Source organism: Pipistrellus hanaki, assembly GCF_964339955.1.
Source record: "Pipistrellus hanaki genome assembly, chromosome: X".
NCBI lineage: Eukaryota > Metazoa > Chordata > Mammalia > Chiroptera > Vespertilionidae > Pipistrellus > Pipistrellus hanaki.
Window position 1 is genome coordinate 96,258,526 of NC_140524.1, and position 25,303 is coordinate 96,283,828.

The window sequence follows — 25,303 nt, forward strand, 5'->3', positions numbered from 1 at the left end:
AGGGGAAATAGCAAAACTCCCAAAATACCACATAGAATTCTGTCTGATTATGTAACAAAAATAGCAAAATAGTCAAAATCTTACATTGCTACTTCTTGTTCTAGCTCATGTAATACATGATAAGATCGTTAGCTGTGTTTCTAAGATGCATAAACTGTTAGATTTACTTGTAAATCCATCACTTTACCTCTGTTTAAAATCAAATATCCAACTTTATGACCAGAAGCAGTTTTGAGATAAAATCATTTAGAGCAGTGGTTCTGAACCTTGACTGCCCATCAGAATCATGGGGCATTTAAGAAAAAAATCAGTGCCTAATTCCAGAGTAATAAGAACCCCCTAGAGCGATTGGTAAACATACAGATTCTTAAGCACCTGCCCTGAAGAGTCAGACTTAGAAGATCTAGAGGAAGGCCCTACTTTCTGAATGATTAATGAGTTCTCTAAGTCAAGCTAATCTGGGAAACACTGATTTAGACCAATGCTTCTCAAATTTTAGTATGCACACAAATTGCCTGGGAATCTTGTAAAAATGAAGATTCTGATTCAGTGGGTTTGGTGTGGGGCATGAGATTCTTTTTTTTTTTTTTCTTTTTCTTTAGTAATTGACATTTTATTTATTTTTTATTTTTTCATTTTTTTATTAAGGTTTTATATGTGAATATATCTTAGCATTACCCCCCCACTCCACTCTCATACATGCCCTCCCCCCCAGAGTTTTGCGTACATTGGTTATGCTTCTATGCATGCATATAAGTCCTTCGTTTGATCTTTTATCTCCCCCACTTCTCCCTAACCTTCCCGCTGTAATTTGACAGTTTGTTTGATGCTTTACTGCCTCTGTATCTATCTTTTTGTTCATCAGTTTATAATGTTCTTTATTATCCACAAACGAGTGAGATTATTTATTTATTTAATTAATTCATTTATTATTTATTCTGTCTTTTAAAAGATTTCTTTATTGATTAAGGTATTATACATGTGTCCTTATCCCCCATTACCTCCTACTCTGTCTTTTTAAAAAATATATATTTTATTGATTTTTTACAGAGAGGAAGAGAGAGGGATACAGAGTTAGAAACATCGATGAGAGAGAATAATTGATCAGCTGCCTACTGAGGATATGCCCACAACAAAGGTACATGACCTTGCCTGGAATCGAACCTGGGACCTTTCAGTCCGCAGGCCGATGCTCTATCCACCGAGCTAAACTGGATTCGGCCTACTCTGTCTTTTTAACAAGCTCTGAGATGCTGCTGACGCTGCTGGTTCACTCTTTGGGTAGTAAGGATGTAGAACAATTCTGTTCAAATAGGAGTTTCTTTGAGATGTAAATGTTCTGCACTAACACCATAGTCACTAGCCACACTTGAAACGAGGCTAGTATGAAGGAGGGACTGAATTTTTTTTTTATTTTAATTAAATTTAAGTAGTTACGTGTGGCTAGTGGCTACCATAATGGAAGCCAGATTTAGAACACCCATCTTTCCAAATAACTTGCTGAAAGAACTCTAGAATTTTCTAATTTCGGATTAGTAGGTTGTGCTGGTTTCTCAAATCTTTGATTTAGAAATCAGTATTCTCATGTAGCAAAAACTGTGAGCCTATGCCTGGTATTTTTCCTGGAAATCTTAATGGAGTCCTGTTGTCTTCAAAGTGTGCTTTCTAGGAAATGTTTATGTATCTCAACCTCTGCAAATTGGCTACTAGAATTTGTTTTTAATTTATGAAATTTCCCAAAGTCATCAACATTTAAGAAAGGGGATTAGGATAACTCATTTATTAAAAGATTTGTTGTTGAAAAAAAAATTCCCCCTAAAATAATCCTGAACGTCCAATTCAGAAATAGTAAAAACATATTTGGGACTCTTGACACCTTTGTTTACCAAGGATTTAAAACACTTAAGGCTGTTCACACCAAAACCTTTGCAGTCAGTCATTTTCTTAGAGAGACTGCCAGAAAGCTGGCCCATCCTGTGCTGCCAAACGTTTTATGAAAATTTAGAAATCCCCTGTTACTTGTGGAAACGGTGCTAGCAAATGGATAGACGACAAGGACCTGATTGTTCATGGCCCTGAGCCTTTTAACATGTTGTGTCATGCTTTGGAAGTTTGCAGACTTAGGCTTGGTATGTTTTTTCTCCTTTTCTAGCCAATGCTATCTAATAAAAGTGGTTTGCACACTGTGGGTTTACACAACGTATCCCATGAAGCCACAACTTTCCATCTTCTTTTTGTAGGCACCTGGCTTGGGGTCCCCAGCATTAGAGGGGAGAAGAGAGGCCATTGAGAGTGCTATGCTGTTCAAGGCTTGCTGGACTCCAAGCTTTAGACCATGTGGGTGACTGAGCCCCTCCCTCTGGATGCCTAGAGACAAGGTTTTGAATGACAAATTGCCGGGAATGTGTGAAGGAGAGTTTGCTGGAAATTTCCAAAAGCCAGGAGCTAAAGAAAGTTTTTAAGAAAAGGAGGAAAATATTCACTATGTCCTATATTCAAAGTTTACAGGATTTTGCATGAAGGCTTATTTTATTTATTTATTTTTTAAAATATATTTTATTGATTTTGTACAGAGAGGAAGGGAGAGAGATAGAGAGTTAGAAACATCGATGAGAAAGAGTCATCGATCAGCTGCCTCTTGCACACCCCCTTACTGGGGATATGACCGCAACCAAGGTACATGCCCTTGACCGGAATCGAACCCGGGACCCTTCAGTCCCCAAGCGGATGCTCTATCCATTGAGCCAAACCAGTCTCGGTTGAAGGCTTATTTTTATTCATATACAAAACCATGTTAAGAGCCCACGTCCTTAACAAGTGAATATACCTGTTGGTGCCTATGATCAATGTGTTAATTTCATCTATAGCCTTTACCGTTAAGATCACTTGTTTATTTGTCTGCAGACTGTCTGCATCTAGCATAGCATCTGGTGTGTGGTAGGCTCAGTAAATACTTCCTGCCTGAATAAGAAATAGATATGCAGAGGGTGTCATGTAGGTGCCTTCCAATGCCAGGTGCTGCCTTTAGATAGTGTCTGGACCTGTTCTAGAGGAGCTTATGGCTGGCTGGTGGAGTGGTTTTCCATTCATTTTAGAGTCCGATGCACTTTAAATCAGCCCCAGTCCCGGTCCCAGGAAGAAGCAGTGCCAAATATCACCAGCTTTGCTTTCTCTATACGCTCATGATAGCCCTATTCAGAATTCGTGTATGTTGAAAATAAAGGTACTGCTATAAAACCCACACAGGATGCTTGACTTGTGGTTGTAGCTCTCTGAACTCAAGCCATTGAATGCTAAAGTGCCCGGAGCATTGCCATTTATCTTTGCATCCTCTTGTCCATTAACTTAACATTGCTGTTGTTATTGTTCTTCATTTTTAAATCCCTCCTAAATCTGATGAGCGATTGTGTGGATTCTAAGGCATTCTTATCTGTTATTTCAAAAACTTAAAATTTTTTTTAAAAGGGTAAGTTTTTGTTTTTGTTTTTATTGTTGAGTCTGTTATAGTTGTATCCTGTTTTCCTTCCCTTTACCTTCCTCTCCCCCGCCCCTCGCCCCTCCTATGCCTTCACCACATTATTGTCTATGTCAATGGGCTATGCATATATGCATATATAGTCTTTGGTTGATCTCTTCCCATCCTCCTAAGCCTTTGTTTTTGAGTTTCTCTAATGTGTGTTTTGTTTTGATTTTTTTTAAGTGGGATTAGACCACTTGTTTCTCAACCTTTTTCTATTCCATTTAAAAAAAATTTTTTTGAGGTATAATTGACATGTAGTATTATATTAGTTTCAGGTGTACAACACAAAGATTTGTTATCTGGATATATTGCAAAATGATTACCACAGTAAGTCTAGTTAACATCCATCATCACATATAGCTACATTTTATTTTTATTTTTTAAATATATTTTTTATTGATTTTTTTTACAGAGAGGAAGAGAGAGGGATAGAGAGTTAGAAACATCGATGAGAGAGAATCATCGATCAGCTGCCTCTTGCACACCCCCTATTGGGGATGTGCCCACAACCAAGGTACATGCCCTTAACTGGAACTGAACCCAGGACCTTTCAGTCCGTAGGCTGACACTCTATCCATTGAGCCAAACCGGTTTCGCCAGCTACATTTTTTTCTTATGATGAGAACTGTTAAGATCTACTCTCTTAGAAACTTTCAAGTATGCAACAGAGTATTATTGGTCATAGTCACTATGCTGTACAGCACACTCCCAGAACTTTTTTATTTTATAACTGGAAGTGTGTACCTTTTGGCCACCTCCACACATTTCCCCCAAAACCCTACCCCTTCTTCTACCCCCACTTCTGACAACCACAAATCTGTTCTCTGTATCTATGAGTTCAGTTTTTCTAATGTGTTTCTCAATTAAGCAGTGTTGATTGCATGCCTACATACATCCTTTCAATTCCTCACTTAAGAACACTTTTGCTCTTCTAGCTGTCTCTTTTGAACATAGTCTTACTTTATTTTGCCCAAATCCTTTTAAGTTAATGTTAGTCTTAAAATCTCGGCACTCGGCAACCTTGATGAATTAACTGTGGGGATTCCCAAACTTTAACCATCCCCTAGAGGACTTGTTAAATCTCATATTGCTGGCTCCCACCACAGCGTTATTGATTCAGTGGGTCTGGGAGGAGGCGTGAGGCTGCATTTCTGCTAAGTTCCCAGGTAAGGCAGATGCTGCTGGTCTGGGGACCATACTTAGAGAACTGCTGACCTAATAAATTTAGGCATTGCCCATTAACAGCTGCTGACATCATAAAATAAGAGATAACCAGGCATTATGTGCCTTCTGATGTAAGAACACACTACGTACTTCCCAGGAATCAGTCTTGCAGGAAAAAAAAGAACTTAAATCTTACCAAGCTATAAATTACCAATTTGTAGGAAATATAGGGGACAGAGTAACATATCAAACCATGGGGACAATTAGCAAAATCCCAACCATTGGGAACCAAGATATTTCAATTAACAATTATAAGGGAGCCCTGACTGGTTTGGCTCAGTGGATAGAGCCTACGGACTCAAGGGTCCTGGGTTCGATTCCGGCCAGTAGCATGTGCCTTGGTTGCGGGCACATCCCCAGTGGGGGGTGTGCAGGAGGCAGTTGATCTATGTTTCTGACACTCTTTCCCTCTCCCTTCTTCTCTGTAAAAAAATCAATAAAATGTATTTTAAAAATTGCAAGGGAAAAAAGAGATATGAAGTAGGAACCTATGGATTAAAAGAGACTTTCAAAGGTCCTGCTGGATGGCTAAGTTGACTGGAGCATCTTCCTGTACATCAAAAGGTTTCAGGTTCAATTCTGGTCAGGGCACGTGCCTAGTTTCAGATTTGATCCCCAGTCGGGGTACATACAGCAGGCAACTGCTTCTTTATCTCTCTCAAATTAATAAAACATATCCTCAGATGAGGGTTAAAAAAGAGAGAGAGAGAGAGAGAGAGAGAGAGAGAGAGACTATCAAAGACATGTCATCCAATTGCAACATGTGGACCTTTCTTGCATCTTTTCTTTTTTCTAAAGCCATAAAACAAAAGGTATGATATTTTATGGAACAATTGGAAATTTGAATAATGAATGGATATTTGATGATATAAAGGAATTATTTCTAATTGTTTAGGTGATATTATGGTTATTTTTCTGTAAGTAGACAGAATAATGCCTTTCCCAAGAGATGCCACACCATAATCCCTGGAACCATGAATATGTAGCAAACAAGCAAACAAACAAAAAACACACCAAAACTTTGCAAATGTGATTTAGTTAAGAATCATTATAGGAAAAATATTTTGGATTAGCTGGGTGCATCCAAGGTTATCACAGCGTTCTTATAAAAGTAAGAGGGTCAAAATCAGAAGAGGTCACCATGGAAACAGAAGTCAGGGAGAGAGATAGAGATAGAGTTAGGTAGATAGATAGATATATATTTGGAGATGGAAAAGCAAAGAAACTGATTCTCCTCTAGAGCCTCCATAAAGAAAACAGCTCTCCCAACCTATTTTGGACTTCTGACCTCTGAAACTATCTTATATAATAAAAGCCTAACACGCAAAACTACCAAACAGCAGAACGACCAGTGAAAAGACCTGTTGCTATGATGTGCACTGACCACCAGGGGGAAGATGCTCAACGCAGAAGCTGCCCCCAGCCCACAGGCCCCAGGCCAGCCAAGGCAGGTGCCAGCCGTCTCTCCCCCCCTCCCAATCACCCCACTGTTACTCCACAGACTGGCTCTGATCACAGGCCAGGCCTAGGGACCCTACCAGTGCACAAATTTTGTGCACCAGGCCTCTAGTGAGATAATAAACTTCTATTGTTTTAAGCCACTAAGTTTTTGGTAATTACTTATAGCAGCACAAGAATACTAATACAATTATGTTATAAAAAGTCATCTTTTAGAGATACATAAGGAAATATTTACAAAATAAATGATATGCTATCTATAATTTGTTTTAAAATAATAGGAAGTGGGAGAAATTGGAGAAGAGTATGGATGAGTCAGGATTGCCCATAATTTGGGGGGCTGAGTGATGGGTGCATAGGGCCCATTATACTATTCTTTCAGTATTTAAAAAAATTAAACACTTACACACACAAGAAAAAAACACATAGTTAAGTCTAAGTGTTATGACTTATGAGATTTCCAAAAACCTAGATTGGTGAAAGTTGGACTCATTTAGGAGTGGTAACACAGCCAGAGTAAAAGTATCATCAAGACCAGAAGAGAGAGGGGCCATTCATCAAGCTGTCATAAGGACAGAAGAAGACATAAAAAGGCCAGCCCAAGAAAGACAAGGATTGCAAGGGAAACAAATGGTGTGAGAGGCCCTGGGGAAGTGTAAGAGGTGAACCAGCAAAAATATCAATATGCACAAGGGAATTGAACCAGTCAAGGAGCAAAGAACATTCCGTGCTTCAGAGAGGGAAAAAAAAATGCTGTGCTGTGTGCTATCTCTTAGGCTCCTGCTTACTTTGGCCTGGCAGGGCAGACAAGTAACCACTTCTATCCAATGTATTCCCAGTTTTCTTGACCTCATCTTCCCCTTAGCTTATTCTTCTTTTTGTCAGATACTATTGCCTCTATTTCCATTAGTGACTATGTTAGTTTGACTATGATAGTCAAACTAACATAGTGACTATGATAGTCACTATTTCCATTAGTGACTATGTTAGTTTATACCTTTCTAATCATTTTCTCTTGGTTGTTTGCCTTATTTTTTGCTTGTTTGTTTTTGCCAAAGCAGAGGCAAGCAACAAACAAAACCCACTGTCCAAATCTATGAAATATATGGAATGCAAAGGGCCTCTAAATGTTCATCTTTCCAGCCACCATGTTGGTTTACAAATCTGTATTTAGTCAGAGGACATAAAATTGAAGAAGGATCAATAGTTTACTTACACAGTATGCTGAAGAGGTATGAAGTGAAATCTGCTCTTAACTTTGAATAAAACAAAGTTTTCATTATTAGTGTAACTAAGGTTTAATATAATTAGAGGCCACATCACTGCCAAAATTAAAAAGTATTCATTATAAAAAGGGGGATAAAATAATTGGAAGACAATTTACAATAGCCTTAGCCCCCTCCCCCCACATGCACACACACACACACACACACACACGTGCACACACGCATGCACGCATGCACACATGCACAAACGCACGCGCGCACCAAAAAACACACATAGCACAGCTTTTGGGAAAGGGGAAGAACAAGGATGTCTGCAACACTTGCTAAGAATGAGGGTGATGTTGCCGAAACCGGTTTGGCTCAGTGGATAGAGCGTCGGTCTGCAGACTGAAAGGTTCCAGGTTCGAATCTGGTCAAGGGCATGTATATTGGTTGCGGGCACATCCCCAATAGGGGGTGTGCAAAGAGGCAGCTGGTCGATGTTTCTCTCTCATCGATGTTTCTAGCTCTCTATCCCTCTCCCTTCCTCTCTGTAAAAAAAATCAATAAAATATATATTTTAAAAAAAGAATGAGGGTGATGCTTCAACAACAGGGATGAATCTTGGAGACATAATGTTAAGTGAAAGAAGCCAGACACAAAAGAAGACATCCTATATAATAAAAGCCTAATATGCAAATTGTCTCCTTGGGTGGTTGTTTGACCAAGAGTTTGACTGCTCGCTATGACATGCACTAAACATCAGGGGATGGCGCAGAACATGGTGGGCATTGGCGACACGGTGCTGGTAGTGGGTGGTAGTGGAGGTGCTGTGGGCCCCAATGGGATCCAAAGAGAGTGGGACTGTGGCTGGATGATGGAGCTGTGAGCAGACGGTGCCAGGTGAAGGCAGGTGCAAGCAGGCCCGAATGCCAGCAGGGTGGTGGGTGGCGGGGCCACCACCCAGCTCTCAGGTGCTGAGGGAGCTGGGTGTGGGGGCCCAGCCCCGACCCATCACCCTACAGGTGGGATGGTGGAGAAGGTGAGGGAGCAACGCCAGGTCACAGTAGGGTGTCATGGGGGACTGTGGGGCTGCAAGGCTGGGGGTGTGAGCTGGGACCTGATCCCCACAGGACACTCTAAGGACCTCAACCATGCACAAATTCGTGCACTGGGCCTCTAGTGCTATATACTAGTAAATTCATTGATAAGATACCAGAGAACAAGCGAAACTAATTTATAATGACAGAAGTCAGAAAAATTGTGTTCTTGACTGGGAAGACACATAAGATTTGCTGAGGTGCTGGAAATGTCTATATTTTGATGTCAGTGTCAGTATATAAGTAAAAATTAATTGAGCTATACATTTATGATTTGTGCACTTTTTTGCAGATAGTTTAAAGCTCAATTGGAAAAAAAACATACCCATATTTGCTGAAGTGGTCTTATGAAGCTGACAATCCAGCTGGCCCATTGCCTGTTCTGGTCCTCACACCCTCCCTGTGACCTTCAAACCCTAACTGCTGTGATTGTTCCCAGCCTCTGCTCACTTCAGCCCATGTTCTCCAGGGCTGCTACAGCTCCAAGGAGGGCTCCGCTCAACTCTCTGGTTTTCCACATTTTGCTCAGAGACATTCGAGGGCGATTATGAGTAAGCCTGCTTTTAGGTGCACCTCCACCTGCACCACAGCTCAGAACCGGGCCAGGCGGGTGGAGCAGAGGACACGCCAAAATGCACGATGCTCCCCACCACCCTAGGGTTCATGCAGTTCCCATGAGCTCAAGCCTGGGTTTGGAGGACCAACTTCATGCAGAATGTGGAACTGGAGGGTAATGCATGGCAAAAGCTCTTGGGGGGTGGGGTCGTGGCTGTTTTCAGGACCACGCTGCATCCCAAAGGAGTGGTTTTGTTCCAGCTGCTCCAGGAGATGCTTTGCCCTCGCTCATGGAACTTGCTAGACCTCCTAGGGAAGGGCCAGCCTATGGAGCTCCTGGCCATGCTGGTTGGTGGCCCAGAATCCCAGGCGATGGTCCAGGTTAGGGGCGCGAGTTCCAAGGAAGAAACTTTACATGCACCCTGGGGTCCCGGTTAGGGTACTGGTATTTATTTCTTTATTTCTTTATTTATTCATTTATTTATTTATTTGATTTTGGCGGGAGAGCGGCTTGTGGGAGGAAGAGGAGGACAAGGCGCCCGGGGCTTGCCAGGGCTGGCGGTGGGTGCCCCAGCGAGCTTGCAGCGGGTCCGGCCCCGGCCCCGCACGGCCGCGGTCAGAGGGCGCGCTCGCGGCCACCGCGGGGCACGCGGCCGGAGGGGGCGGGGCGCCGGCGGCGGTTGCGGGGCATGCGCGGCTCCGCGCGCGGCTTCTCAAACATGGCGGCAGCGGTGTGAAGAGCCGTGCCTGTTCGCGGGGATCCGGGACCGGTGCGATCGGGGATTTCGCTGCCTTCGCCTGCGAGACGCCGGGTAGGTGGCCATCCCCCGGGCCCTCGGGGGGCGGACGGGCGGAGCCTGGGGGTCCCGTGTTGGGCCGTGATCTCAGGCGGGCGGCCGGGCGGCCGGGAGCCCTTCGCGGCGGGACCCGCGCGCGGAACGCCCCCCTCCACCGCCCCGCGGGGTCGGGCCTTCGTCGGGCCCTGCACCCCCGTGGCCCGCCCTCGGCGGCCTCACCCACACCCCCCATCCTGAGATCGGGGGTCCCCCTGCCCCGCTGAGTGCCCTCAGCCTGGGTCGCGGCGCCCCTCACGCTCCCCTGGGGTTGGGAGCCCGGCCGCTCCCCCGGCTCCCCTGGTGCCCAGCGCGGGCGGCACCGTCCCGAGCATCCATCCTCCCGGGGCGTGAGGCGGGGCCGGGCCCGGGGGGCGCGCGGAGGGGCAGCGGGGCTGACTTTGCGGGCTCGGGGCCGAAACTCGCCCGGTTGCCCTCTGCGGACTTGGGAAGGAACTTTCGGAGTTTGCGAGGGAAATGCCAGCTCGGGAGGATGCGCCGGTGGCGGAGCGCGGGTTTGGGTGCTGATGCTAGGTGCCCGGTGGCGGAGGCGGAGCGCGGGTTTGGGTGCTGATGCTAGGTGCCCGGTGGCGGAGGCGGAGCGCGGGTTTGGGTGCTGATGCTAGGTGCCCGGCGGACTCGCGCGGGGGGGGGGGGCTCGGTGGCGGCTGGTGTGTGGGGAAGGAGGGAGTAGGGGGAAGGGGAGATCAGGGGGGATCGGAGGAGCAGTGGGGAGGGAGATCGGATGAGCAGGGGGCGGAGGAGCAGGGGGGGCGGAGGAGCTGGCGGGAGCGGAGGAGCTGGCGGGAGCGGAGGAGCTGGCGGGAGCACCCTTGGCTTGTCTAGGGGGCTTGGAGGGGCAGCTCTCGGAATAGGGGGTGGGTAGCGGAGTGCGGGGCTCCTGCGATCGGCGAGGCGGCAAGGCGAGGTGCTTTTCGCGGGCTCGACGGATCAGGACCTTTGCTGCCTTGGTGTTGAGACCGCGTTCTCTCTCTCTCCTCCCAGTGCGTGATTGTGCTCCATCCTAGCGGGACTCGTCCGAAGTAGACCTGGTAGGTGAATTGAATGGGTTTTGCGCTTTGAGGTGCTTCGTTGCTTTGAGGGCTGCACTGGAATCGGATCCTCCTCCCCAGAATGTTTTGACAGCACATGTATTTAGGTATAAGTTCCCATTGAAGGCTATTGAGTTTTTTTAAAGAGAAAGGTTGTAAAACGTTTGTCATTCATAGTAACGTGCGATTACAAGTGGAAATTGGCCTCTACTTTGAAGAAGTAGATTAGCGTCTATGACTTACCTGTAGGGGAAACTGAGGCAGAGAAAGTGAGTGCTTCATTATGGTTGCAGGATTTACAGAATTAAAGTTTTCTTTGCCCAAACCACTGCAGATACTCCTGTATTTTTAGTGATCCCAGAGCTATTTATAAATATATCTGTTTTGGGGAAAGAGTGTTCGAAGATGTGTAACATTTATGGAGCATGGCTTCCTATGACAAGCAATTGTATAATTTTTATCAAGAGCAGTGCTTTGGGAATGTTTTTCAATAAAGACAATCTTGGCTTCCTTGCTATTCTTTTCTTAATCACTCATTCAATGTATTTCCAAGGGTGATTGTTCTTTTGTTCAGTTTGTGGGTTTGTACATGTAAGTTGGAGAAGTGTGCAAAATAAGCTTTTGGAAGTTAGTCCAATTGGGATTCAAGAACGGAGTGAGTTTATGAGCACTGACCCCACGTTTTGCATTTGTTTGGTTATAGCTTTATCCATAGTCTTCAAAATAGTATAATGGAATTAAAAAACGCAGTCAAACGCCATTAAAATGGCTTTGGAATTTTTGAATAAATTTCATATTTATTGAACAACCATATAAGCTTCTTAAAGGTGTATACCTGTTTCCTAAGAGAATCTGATTTGTTTTGAAATTGATAGTTTGGGGGAAAAACGATTAATGTAACTGAATACATTATGGGTGAGGATGCTTTAAAGCTAAGGGTGTCATAATAGGTACAAAAAACCTTTGAGCCAATCTTAAAGTATATGAGTTTTTCTCTTGAGGCAGTTGGTCAGTCGTTTTGGTTTACCCTTCAATAAGCACATCTTTATTAAGTGCCCGTGCTGTCCTTATGGATTCAGTTCAATGTGCATTTACTAGTATTCAGAGGCTGCTATGTGTGCTGGTTTCTAGGTTATTAAGGCTTCCCATTAGTATTTTATTCCTGAAAAGGTCAAGGTTATAGTTTAGAAACTTAATATGAATGTCCTTTTATTTCAAGGCAAATTCAGGGATTTGGGTTGTAATTCTCTAAATGAAATTCTGGGTTATGTGATGTTAACTTTATGACTCTCTTGTTCTGATTCTATAGAAGTATACATTTTTATGAGAGATTGTTTTCTGAGTCAGATAACATTTAAGGGGGAAAAGGAGTGACTGGTATACATTGAAATCAGAATGTGCTTTGGACACTGCGTATTTTTAATGCTAAAAACATCCTTTACTTCTATGACCAAGTAGGCTATTAACTGACTGATCATTTAGAGCATTTTCCCCAAGATGTTTCAGAAATCTCTCTGAGCTCAAAAATAACAAGGGTTACGATGGTCAGCTCTAAGCCAGATGTGTCTCTCATTTTCTTTCGGGTTTGTTCCTTTTTAGCTGCCTGCCTGTTCCTCCCAGATGCTTCCTATCACCCCCTTCCTGCCCCTGTTCCCTTTGCTGTTGGTGTCTGTTTCCACATCATTGAAATGGTCGGGGTAATCCTGCGCTGCCTCACTGAGAAATAATTGATGATATAGTAAAGTGCCTTGAATAGGCTGAGTAAATACCAAGTCTTTTGCGTGAAAAAGACATAGTCCCTTGTTCCATTTAAGGAAGACCCAAGGCACACTTTTAGTTTGAGCTCTTGTAGGGTAAGGAGGAGGCAAATTTCACTTGAATGTTTTACTGCCCCTCTCCTTGGGTTAATAGAAATCACTTGTAACTTTAGTAACTGGAACACTGGCTGATGCAAGGGATCTGCTATTTGAGTTATTAGTCACCTCTAGTCCCTTTTTTTCCTCCCAGGTAACGGGGTCTGTAACTTATTTCCTCTCTATTCTCATTCCAGTTGTGAATGGAAATCTGATACCATCTCCTCTATTAACTCCTCTCCCCGGGACTCTCATTGTTTCCTCATAGTCCGTACTAGTTTTTAGGATATACAAAGTGAGCTCTGCCACAGCCCTCTATGTTAGAGCCCCCAGGCTCTGGTGCAAATGTTGGTCTGGCATTGCCAGGTGTTTTGTAGTTTGGAGTGAGCAAATCAAGCACCCCTCGGAATTGTAGGAACATTTTTAATGCCTGAAAATTACTACATAATAGCTTAGGATTCGAAGTGATTGTTGATTTCAGGAACCAAAAACGTTGAAATTTTTAAAATAGCAAACATTGGTGATTTAGAAAGAAAAAGTTCATTCTTCCCTGGCTTGGAGTCTTAATATTTATGATCCTTTTACCTTGGGGAAATAGATGAAAGGAACCACTCTGTTTATCTTAGATTAAAATGGGCTGGCATAATTTAGTGCAGCATTTTTCAACCGCTGTTCCGCGGCACACTAGTGCCTGGTGTGCCTGGTGTGCCGTAGGTGCAGACAAGACAAGAATTTTATAATTTTTCACTATTTTGTTTACTTAATATTTCATAATAAAGTAATTATAAAATACTTTCTTTGTGTTTATTTGATTCCTATTCAAGAGAATTACTTTATATATAGTCAATATAGGCACAGAGTTAAATTTTTTAACATTTTCTAATGGTGGTGTGCCTCGTGATTTTTTTCATGAAACAAGTGTGCCTTTGCCCAAAAAAGGTTGAAAAACACTGATTTAGTGGTTGAGTTTTCCAGGCTCTCACCAGTTTGGGCTTTTGTTATTCTAAGCCTAGAAATGCCTTTATTGTAGTGATAACATCTCATTCTTAAAAAGATAGAGATGGTGATTCTGAAAGCTGGGTAAATTGAGAATATTTCAGAAACGAGGGTTTGAAATGTGCATATGTTCTTTGGTTTTTCATGAGGAAGGCATTTTTGCTTATTTTGTGTTTCTGTTGTCTAATATAACTAAACCTTACCCAACTTATAAATAATAATACTAGTGTTTTTTGTGTTAAGTGATTTCTACTAAACATGTATCCCTAAATCTTTACCTTACTTTTATTTTTTGGGCATGCTGATGGAAATGTTTTAATGTAAGAAACGGGTATTTTACTGGGTTTAAAGCAAAAGATTTGAAGTTCCTTATTAGCAGTTTATATGATGGTGCTGTTAATTTCATACTCTTCTGACCTAGTCTAGATAAATTCTTTATTTAACCAAGGAGTTAAAAAAAAAAAAAGAAAGTAAGAATAAGTTTAGACGAGTAAAGAGCTGGGAAACATTCGATAATGGAGAGCATTTGATTACCTACTACTTGTGATGTGCGTTTATGGCTGTGGCTCTGCCCCTTCCTAAGTTTATAGGAGCAAATTGTTGTAATAGCGGAAAGAGCATGCCCACCTTTTGTGGTGACATGCCATTGTAAACTTCAGAGGGGACAGATAGATTGCAATTCTAGGGCATACCTTGAAGGTGCTTTCTTTTCTCAAGGAAAGGCTGTTGAAGCTCTCTTTGCTTCTTGTCTTTAGAATACATGTTTGATTTATCTCAACCTCTGTTTCTCCAGACACAAACAGCTTCATTTGCCTAGACTTTTTTAAAAAAAATATATTTTATTGATTTTTTACAGAGAGGAAGGGGGAGAGATAGAGAGCTAGAAACGTCCATGAGAGAGAAACATAGATCAGCTGCCTCTTGCACACCCCTTACCGGGGATGTGCCTGCAACCAATGTGCATGCCCTTGCCCGGAATCGAACCTGGGACCTTTCAGTCCGCAGACCTACGCTCTACCATTGAGCCAAACTGGCTTCGGCTGCCTAGACTTTTAAGCACATGTATTGACAAGGTTATTTAAAAACAAACAAACATTTGGTCACTTTTTCTATCTTTCATCACTTGTAGCTGGTTTCATATTTTGATGATATATTCAGTTTTAAATTAAGCTGTGAGTGAAGAAACTGTTTCTTCTCCAGTTCTCTTGCCTCTGAATACAGTTGTAAACATGTGCCCTTTGCTGTGAAATTGGTCTTCTTATTCTTTTGATAGATTTAAAGTATTATTTGAAGTAAGTTTCAATACACTTTCAAGTTATTTGAAATGTAATGATCAGCATTATCTTTATTTTTTATTAACTCAGTAGAGTCTAAGAAATCTGTTCAAATAAACACATTGTCTGCTGAGACAGGTGTGGCTCAGTGGATAGAGTGTCAGTCTGCGGACTGAAAGGTCCCGGGTTCGATTCTGGTCAAGGGCATGTACATTGGTTGCGGGCACATCCCCGGTGGGGGTGTGTGCAGGAGGCAACTGATCAATGATTTTCTCTCATCGATGTTTCTAGCTCTCTATCCCTCTCCTTTCCTCTCTGTGGAAAATCAATAAAATATATTTAAAAAAATAAACACATTGTCTTTGTTGGTTATTAAAAGAAAATATAGTACTCAGTAATAATAAGCACGTTTATATGTTGCCTGGTTTAGACTAGAAATCCTGGTCTGAGATTTTTTTGAGGTTGTAGAAATATTTAAGTGGGTAATTTACTGACACACCTGCCTCATGTTTGAAGCATTGTCAGGGATGTTTAGTTTTCTGGTCACTTCAGATTGTGTTTTATTGCATGCTTTTCTGCAGTCTGTTGTCTAGCAGGAATTGTTATTGTCATAATTTCCATTATTTCTTGGAGGGCTGGTGTTAGAAACCATAAATCTAGACCGCTGTGATAACAGGCACAGGCTGTAACCTGACCCAGTTCTTTTGTCAAAATGTTGCATGGAGAACTGCCTGTAGTAAACTGACATGCCCTGCTATTAAGTCCATCCTCTGCAAATGCTGGTGGGCAGCAGGTCCTTGGAAAATTAGCCCGTGGCTGTGCTTTAGAACTTTAGGCATTGACAGTTATAAGCATGGGTTTTGGTAACCCTTAACGTATCTTTCATTGATCTGTTTTCTGATATAACATACTTCCTAACTAAATAAATAGCTTTCACATAAATTATTTTAAAATTGTAGGTATTAATTATGTTAACTTGTAGGCTACAATTGTTAGATAAATTAAAAATTCTTCAAAATAGTTTCCTCCCTCTTGGGTTTGTTTGACACAAAGCTTAATTTCTAATTGGTTGCAGCTGATGTTAGTAAAGCATAATTAAAATTGCTCCTCTAGAAACCTTAGTTTCTCCAGAAGGCTTGGTATGATAAATAACTACCAAAAATGTTCATTCTTAATATTGATTATACACAACTCAGGGATGAAAATTTATTTTTGAAGGCAATCGCAAAATTAAAGCTTAGTTGTTTTCTGATTATGTTTATACATATATCAGAAAATGGGAATTTTATAATATATTCTTATCCAATTCAGAGAAGAAGGGAGAGGGAGAGAGAACTGGGATCGAACCTGCAATCCCAGCATGTGCCCTGAGTGGGGGTCAAAGTGTGACCTCCTAGTTCATAGGTCAGTGCTCAACCACTGAGCCACACCAGCTGGGCAGAAAATGGAAATTTGATTATTTACTTGAATGGATTAAGTAGATAACATGTGAAATCTTAAAGTGGTGAATCATGTCCAATTTAACAAATTATATGTGGCTGTACAATGGATAGATATACATTTCTATCCTTTATTAGGATAACCACCATTACCAGAAGCAAATTTTAGTTAAAAGAGCCAGCTTCTCGCCGAGACCGGTTTGGCTCAGTGGTGGAGCGTCGGTCTGTGGACTGGGGGGTCTCGGGTTCGATTCCGGTCAGGGGCATGTGCCTTGGCTGCCGGCTCATCCCCAGTGGGGGGTGTGCAAGAGGCAGCTGGTTGATGTTTCTCTCTCATCGACGTTTCTAGCTCTCTCTCTCTCTCCCTTCCTCTCTGTAAAAAATCAATAAAATATATATATTTTTTAAAAAGAGCCAGCTTCTCTTTGTAAAAGGAAAATATATAGCTATAATGCATTTGAATTAAATAAATAAGTGTTTTTGCATTTAGGTATAAATGTGAAGTGCTCTTTTTTAAAAAAAAATTTTTAAATATATTTTATTGATTTTTCACAGAGAGGAAGGAAGAGGGATAGAGAGCTACAAACGTCGATGAGAGAGAAACATCAACCAGCCGCCTCCGCTAGGGATGTGCCCGCAACCAAGGTACACTCCCCTGACCGGAATCGAACCTGGAACCTTTCAATCCGCAGACCGACGCTCTATCCACTGAGCCAAACCGGTTTCGGCTAAAGTGCTCTTTTTAAAAAATATATATATTTTATTGATTTTTTACAGAGCACAAGAGAGAGGGATAGAAAGCTAGAAACGTCGATGAGAGAGAATCATTGATCAGCTGCCTCTTGCCCAGCCCCCACTAGGAATGTGCCCACAACCAAGGTACATGCCCCTGACCGGAATCGAACCTGGGACCTTTCAGTCTGCAGGCCGATGCTCTATCCACTGAGCCAAACCGGTTTCGGCGTGAAGTGCTCTTGAAACCAAAGTTTCAAACTAAAATAAACTGTTTTCCAGTCAAAATGAAAAAACTTAAAGATGTTATTTTATTCAGTTAACTCGGACTTCTCTATCATCCTTTTGCATGTTGACTGCATCATAAAGAACTTTTTTGTTATTCAAGTTTGAAAGCAGTGTCTTTATAATGAAATAGGCTTAAAAAAGAAAAAAAAAAAACCCTGCTTGTGCTATTTCATTAATAGTGTCTGGTGAGTTATCAGTGTGTACTGTAATTTCCATAGTTTATTCCAACATTTTCTCTTCTTTTTTAAAAAAATATATTTTTATTGAATTCTTACAGAGAGGAAGAGAGAGGGATAGAGAGTTAGAAACATTGATGAGAGAGAATCATCAATCAGCTGCCTCTTGCACACCCCCTACTGGGGATGTGCCCGCAGCCAAGGTACATGCCCTTGACCGGAATCGAACCCAGGACCTTTCAGTCCGCAGGCCAAGGCTCTATCCACTGAGCCAAACCAGTTTCAGCCCAACATTTCTTTAACTGCCAGCAAATATTTATGAATATCTCTTAGCCTTGACACATTTACTAGTATATTACTGATATATTCAAGGGGATAGAATGAAATATCTCTGTAGTTAGATTATTTTTTGTGTAAAGACTGTGTCTTTTTTTCGTTTGAATGTTGGTCTAAACACGTGATTTGGTTCCAACTGTCATCCTATATAAAAACAGGCTAATATACAAATAGACTGAATGGTGGAACAACTGCTCGCTATGATGCACACTGACACCAGAGGGCAGACACTCAACACAGGAGCTGACCCCTGGTGGTCAGTGTGCTCCCACAGGGGGAGCACTGCTCAGCCAGAAGCGGGCTCATGGCTAGCAAGCACAGTGGCAGTGGCAGGAGCCTCTCCCACATCTGCGGCAGTGCTAAGTATGTCTGACTGCTGGCTTAGGCAAGAAGCGGGCTTAAGCCATCAGTTGGATATCCCCCAAGGGCTAGACTGCAAGAGGGCACAGGCCAGGCCGAGGGACCCTCCCTGAGTGCACAAATTTCGGACACTCGGCCTCTAGTGTAATTAGAATTCATAAACTGAATTCTGATGCAACTTGTATTCTTAGTTCTTCTTGAAAAAAGAATACCTGTAATACTAATCTATTTATGCTGCTGCCTATCTTTTTGAGACCTAAACCATCCTAGAAATCAAATTTAGAGTAAAAACATGAAAGTCTGGCAAATGTTGGGAAAGAGATATGGGGAGTGAGGGACTATTTCAGGTCTCAAAGAATTTCCTCCTTGGCCTATTGACCTAGAATTGTATGTAAATTAAGACATTAGAAAAAGGAACAGAGAAGACAATGATGACAGCCAAGAGAAAAATCTCACCAAATTTTTTTTAAACCACAATGTTCTGGTACTATATCAGTAGCCGGTAGATTTTATTATATAGTATATAAAATGTAGCAGATTTTATTTACTTGTTAAGCAAACATTTTCAGGGCCCTATTATGTGGTGGACACTGGCTAGACCCTGGAGAATACAAAGATGAACCAGACTTGATACTGTCCGCAAAAGCTCATAGTCTAGAAGGGGAGATAAGGCATGCACACAAATACAATAGAAGCAATTTTAGCATAATGGTTAAGCATTCATGAACCTAGGTTCAAATTTAGCTGGGTGATCTTATGTAGATCTTTGAGCCTCAGTATCCTTAACTTTCAAATGAACATTAATAATAGTATCAATTAATAACAGGCTTGTAATAGGCTTTATATAAGAAAACTGTATTGAAAGGCCCTAATAGGGAGCCAGGCATTTAGCAAGAGCTCAGTGAGTGGCAGCTCTTAGTATTTATTATTACCACTGCCAAGACCACCATCATTAGACCCCAGGGGCCATAATTTTTATTTTCTCCTGTCCTCATGGATCCATTCTGTCCAGGGTGCATGGTATATCTTTTTGCTTCTGCCTTTCAGAGTATGTACAGTGTATTGGATCCCCGTCTTTTGGTGTCTTGACAAACCTAGGTTTGAATTAATTTTCTTTCACTACTAGCTTTCTGATTTTCAAGAATCAACAGAACTTGGTAACTGATAAGATATTGGACAAAAGATTATTTTTAATTCAGAAAGATTGGGAATTCATAGTGCCTATTAAAATAGGAAGCAGAGAAAAAGGAGCACCTTTTGGAGGGCAAACGAGTTTGATTTTTTCAAATATGTAGTGTTTAAGGTGGTTGTGAGATATTCAAACTGATGTTCAATTGGCTAGACCAGGGGTCTGCAACCTTTAAGACATAAAGAGCCACTTGGACCCGTTTCCGAAGGAAAAAAAAAAAAAACCTGGGAGCCGCAAAACCATTGCGACATTTAAAACAAATATAACACTGCATATATTGTTTCTTACCTTAATGCTATATACCAGATCGCGCAGTTAGCTGTCAATCTGAAGAAAAAAAGGGCTTTTTCACTTAACAATGTAAAATATATTTTTGCAAATTAATAGCTAATTAAAATATTTAATTTATCTGGTTAATGGGATTTTTGCTCCTGAACCTCAGTGCACAGTGTCAGCACATCAGGGCTGTAAGACGTTACCTTCATTTTCACACAGGCTTGCAAGTTGTCGGAGCCGCAGGAAAGCTTTAAAAGAGCCGCATGCGGCTCTGGAGCCATAGGTTGCTGACACCTGGGCTAGACTATAAACTTTGGAGAGAGATTGGGACTAGAGATGCTGATATGAGTCATACACATAGTAGTGTTATACCAGCCATGGACTAGAATGAGATTCTAGACTCAAATTTCTAGAAGCTAGAGGAACAGATTGAGTGACTAGGGAAGATCAATGGCTAGGACAGAAGGAGGACATAGATACAGAGGGGTAATACAGATAGGACAACCAGGGAATAACATATGCCTGAGACTCAAAGAGGAGAGGTGTCAGGAATGAGGGGTGACCTATTACAGAGGGCTCTTGAAGTGTCAAGGGGATTGACACCAAAATGGGTGTTGATGTCTGGGAAGTAATTGAAGTTTTGGAAGCAGATATAGGAGAAAAGGGAAGAAGCTAGAGGGCAGAACGTGAGGTATCACAGTAACACTTTGTATTATGGGTGTCATCATATTTATTACCAAAACCCTGGTGATCATTAGGAAATGATTAGTCTGGTAAATATATAATATAGTTGAGAGTCTTTTCTACAGGTTATCTCAATTTAAGGTCATTTTACATTTTCAAGTAGTGGATTTTAATATCTGCGAAATGGGAGGCTCTGAATAAGTCTAATCATTTAATGTTTAAGTTTGGACATATTCCCACGTATGGGACTTCTGTCTGAGAAATATAGCAGCAAACCTTGCTATTAGTATGGGAGCACATTTATTTATTTTTCAGCTCAACATCTGCGTTTAGTTTATTTTTATGCTCTCACGTTGAGATGCCGTAATTCCATCTATTTTATAACATCAGAAATGCAAAGGGCCCTGGGAAATTTCTTGCTTGTTAAACTTGTTTTAGTTCCTGTTCTTGTCATCCTTATTTACTTCGCAGGTAGTAGTCTCTAATTAGAGACTCAAGGTATATTACCGTATTTTCAAAACAAAAACAAGGGAAGGAAAAACGAAAATCTCAAACAAGCAAATAATGGAAGGATTCTGTAATCGTAGAATTATAGACTCATCAACTTGCTAAATAGTCCTTTAAAACAGTCTTTCTTTAAAAAGCTAGAATTTTCTCTAGAATCAGATAGGTGCAACTAGGAATTTTAGGTTTAATAGTTCCACTATTAATTTACTGTTTATGTTGTGTAAATGTATTGAGAAAATGGTTTAAAACAATGCATGACTTTTCAAACCATTAAAAAAGTTTACCTTTGTTGTTGAAAATATTACAGCTGTCTCCTTCTCTTCCCCCTCCATCAACCCCTTCACCCACTCCTGATCCCCCCAGGCCTTCAGGGAGGGGAAGCGGGAAGATAGTAACCAAAGAATTTACATGCATATGTGCATAACGCATGGATAAAGCATTTTTAGCTCTTAAATCTATGACAAGTTACAATAAGCAAAACAAATGGTTTTGTAAAAGATTCTAGGTTATCTATGCTTGGTCAAAGCCTGCTAGATTTAGTGTAACTGCCCTTTTGGTAAAGGAAATTTAAATGTCAGGCATTCTAAAAGAGTGCTAGCCTAATTTTTAAAATCCATTCATCTAACTGTATTGGGGTAGCATTGGTTAATAATATTTCAAGTGTACATTATAGTACAGTGTCTATATATTCAATGGTGTGCTCACCACCCCAAATCTAGTTTACTTCCGTTACTATATATTTGGAGCCTTTATTTCTTTAAACATCTTTTTGGTCCATACTTTAAAAAAGTAATTAAGTAATGGTCAGGAATCAAAGTAGGAATATAGTTTCATTTTAGAACATAATGTTAAGGGCTAATGCTGAAACTCACTCTTCCCAGGGAGTTTTAATTAGGGAAGATGGGGTATGATAGAAAACAATCTTTGAGTTTCCACTTGTTCACAATTCTATGCTAGGTGCTTTCCCTATATACTATCTTCCTTTAATTTTCATGACTGTAGTATGAAGTTTAGATGGTATTAGTTTTCATTTAAATATGGGAAAACCAAGACTCAGAGAGATTAAGTAACTTGTAACGGCTTTAAGCACTTGAAGTAATATTTATATGTAATTGATATAGCCGCCAGTAATTATCACAATATAATTTTTTCTTTAATAGTATGTATAACTTGTTAAGTGTGATAGACCAGCGTTGCATATATATAGAGCTTCTTAATAATATAAGAACATTCAGGGATTATTAAACTATCAAGGCACTCCTTCCCCCCTTGAAAATAACTTTGTCTGATTATTTAATATATACCATTATAAAGAGTTCAAATAATACATAAAAATATAAAGAAGAAAATAAAGGTCACTTAAAATCTCACCACCTGTGGTGCAAAATAAGAAGGATCACCAAAATAGTTTTGTATTACAGTATGCAAACTTATATACAATTTTACACATATAGAATTATATCACACCGGAGATATTTATAAGATACCATTCTTTTACCCCCTTCCCCCTCCCAGTTAGTATATACACCACCATCTTTACCATCCCAGGTAAGCCTTATTCACAAGGTAGCACATGTCCCATGTTTCTCTCCATACTTAAATCTTTTACTCATATAATTCTATTCAGACCTTTATATGCAATTATATTGAACTTTAGTCACTATTAGTTACAATCAGTGAACATTTGAGTACTTTTAAGCACAATGCTTTGTGCTAGCTTTGGGAGAGCTACAAGGGAGAGTAATGTGTGGCCTGTGTTCTCAATTACTTTACAACCTGTGATGAGAGGTGAACAGGTAAACAGCTTGTATTATATAAGGCTTGCTTTGATATCCGCTGTTGGGTAGAAATGTCGGGTAGAAACATCCTGGGAAACCCTGCAGGGGAACTCCCAGAGGACAGAGGCCTTGCCTTTTTTATTCTTGTGTGCATAAACCCATTTATCAAAATGCAATTATGCCCAGAGTCTTTAAATAAATATCTGTAAATAAAATCGTGTGTTTTGTTCATATGCTTATTTCTGACTAGTGGATCTGTTGGAGAGCAAGGACAGTATTTTATTTATCTTTGTTGTAGAGTAAATGTCAGATTGAGGACATGCAGGAAAAGTCTGGATTAATGAATTAATGGCTTCAAAATACACATGCCTTCTAACAAGTAATTATCTTGTTAGACTTTTGCAGTTCTTACAAGTTTCACCAAAACAGTCATGATTGTTTCACCTCCCCATAAAAGATGCATGAGTGGGGTTTTCGGGTAGGCCTCAGTTTGAATCCCAACTCTACCAATTTACCATCTGCTTTTTAAAATGATTTAATCATAAAACCCACCCTTTTAAAGTACACAGTTCAGTGCATCCATCACCACTATCCAATTCTAAAACATTCCATCACTTCAAAAAAGAAATCCCTTACCCATAGCTATACCTGTAATCAATCACTCCCCAGTCCCTCTTCCCCTGCCTTCAGCAACTACTAACTCTATACCCAGTTTCTAATATGACCCTTCAGAAGTATGCTAAAAAGGAAGCATTAATTGATTTTTCTCCTTGTAGGAAGGAACATCAGAAGGGGATACCATGGGGCGAACAGCCTGTGGAGGTAAAATTTACTTACATAAAAATGGCAATGTTTGTTTGTTATTTATTTGGAATGAGTATCTTCTGGCAGACTGAATGTTTGTAAGTCCTTGTAAAAATAAAAATAAAGCAAGATGTTAGGTGCTTAGAATTGGAATTTTAGAACTGAAGAGCTATTACCAATAATCTTGTCATCCCTTCCGAATTTTATAAATAAGAAAGCTGACTCTGAGGGAGGTCATATAACAATCTGTGACAATGCCAAAATCAGAATCTAAATCTTCTAACTAATAGGAGTGATTAAAAAAATACTTAATCCTGACTTACTCTAATGAGAAGGCTGCTCACTGTACGGTGAATATGCCACACTCATTTGCACTGTTTTGAGTTGTGCTCCGCCCCCCCCCCACCCCCATACATCACACCTTTGCTATGCTAAATCCTGTCTTTACTTCAAGACTCAGTTCAAGTCCTATGTCTCCCATGACTTTTTCTCTGGCTGAATACTGAATGTTATTCTCTGATGTTCACAATTTTATCAAGTGCATTAGTTTAGTGTAGTCTCTGGAACTTCATTTTAACTTCTCTAGAGCAGGAATCATGTCTTTAGTTTTACTTTCTTTCCTAATAGAAAATCTTAAGGAGAACTATTTAGTAAATATAAATATGTACTTTCTTTTTACTAGCCAAATTATTTAAATACAAAGCATTCCATCTACTTCCTTCAAGTGTTCACATATCTTGAAGAGTTACTCAGTTATAACCAGAAAGTAGATCTGTTACCTTAAATGGTACACTTGACATGACTTATAGGTCCTTCTTTAAGAAGCTTGTCACCTGACAGGTCAAGGGTAAAATAGCAGTAGATGGAAGCACTTCAAGTATGTTTAAATACATGAGTTCATAATGATACTAAAAAAGAAAACCTATTGGTCATTTATGGAGAATGCTAGGGATCCAACTTATTTTGAAAATTAGAAAGTAAACAAAATAAAATATTGATGGCGACTTTTCTATATGATCTGTACCTCAGGGTAACTGAATGGTTAAAGAGGGGAGGTTTCTCTCTACAGAATTTTTCTGGTTAATAAAGACAGGATGATAAAATTAGAATACCTCCATGAACTAATGGATCTAGGCCAGTGGTCGGCAAACTAATTAGTCAACAGAGCCAAATATCAACAGTTCAACGATTGAAATTTCTTTGGAGAGCCAAATTTTTTAAACTTAAACTTCTTCTAACGCCACTTCTTCAAAATAGACTCTCCCAGGCCATGATATTTTGTGGAAGAGCCATACTCAAAGGGCCAAAGAGCCTCATGTGGCTCGTGAGCCGCAGTTTGCCAACCACAGATATAGGCAGTAGCCATCTATGGTTAGTCATATCACAAAAAAGAGAAAGAACTAGATGTTAATTATGAGCATCCTGTGAGAAGTACCCACATCACATATGAAGTCATCTTCTGTTAACCCCCGCCCCATCCCTGCAAAGCCAAATCTGAATCTATTGTATTTAAGCTCTTGATCAAAATACCAGTACCAATTTAGAAAAAATATAAGGACCAGAAGAACTCAGCACCATGAGGAAATAGTCATCAAAATCCAGATTGGAAAACTCTAAACTGGTATCATCAGCAAAAAAATTGCTAGGGGAATGGGGACAAAAGA

The 25,303-nt window shown here is 40.7% G+C and overlaps 1 protein-coding gene across 1 annotated transcript in view; it reads left to right on the forward strand.

Annotated features, from left to right (window-relative positions):
* Positions 1-9,776: 9,776 nt before the first annotated feature.
* Positions 9,777-25,303, forward strand: part of SCML2 (Scm polycomb group protein like 2) — a 68,487-nt gene continuing 52,960 nt past the window's right edge. Inside the window, exons 1-3 of the mRNA XM_084870798.1 lie at positions 9,777-9,874; positions 10,901-10,947; positions 23,612-23,657. Coding sequence (XP_084726924.1) covers positions 23,636-23,657 — 22 coding nt within the window. The 5' untranslated portion in view covers positions 9,777-9,874; positions 10,901-10,947; positions 23,612-23,635. The remainder of the gene's footprint in view (positions 9,875-10,900; positions 10,948-23,611; positions 23,658-25,303) is intronic.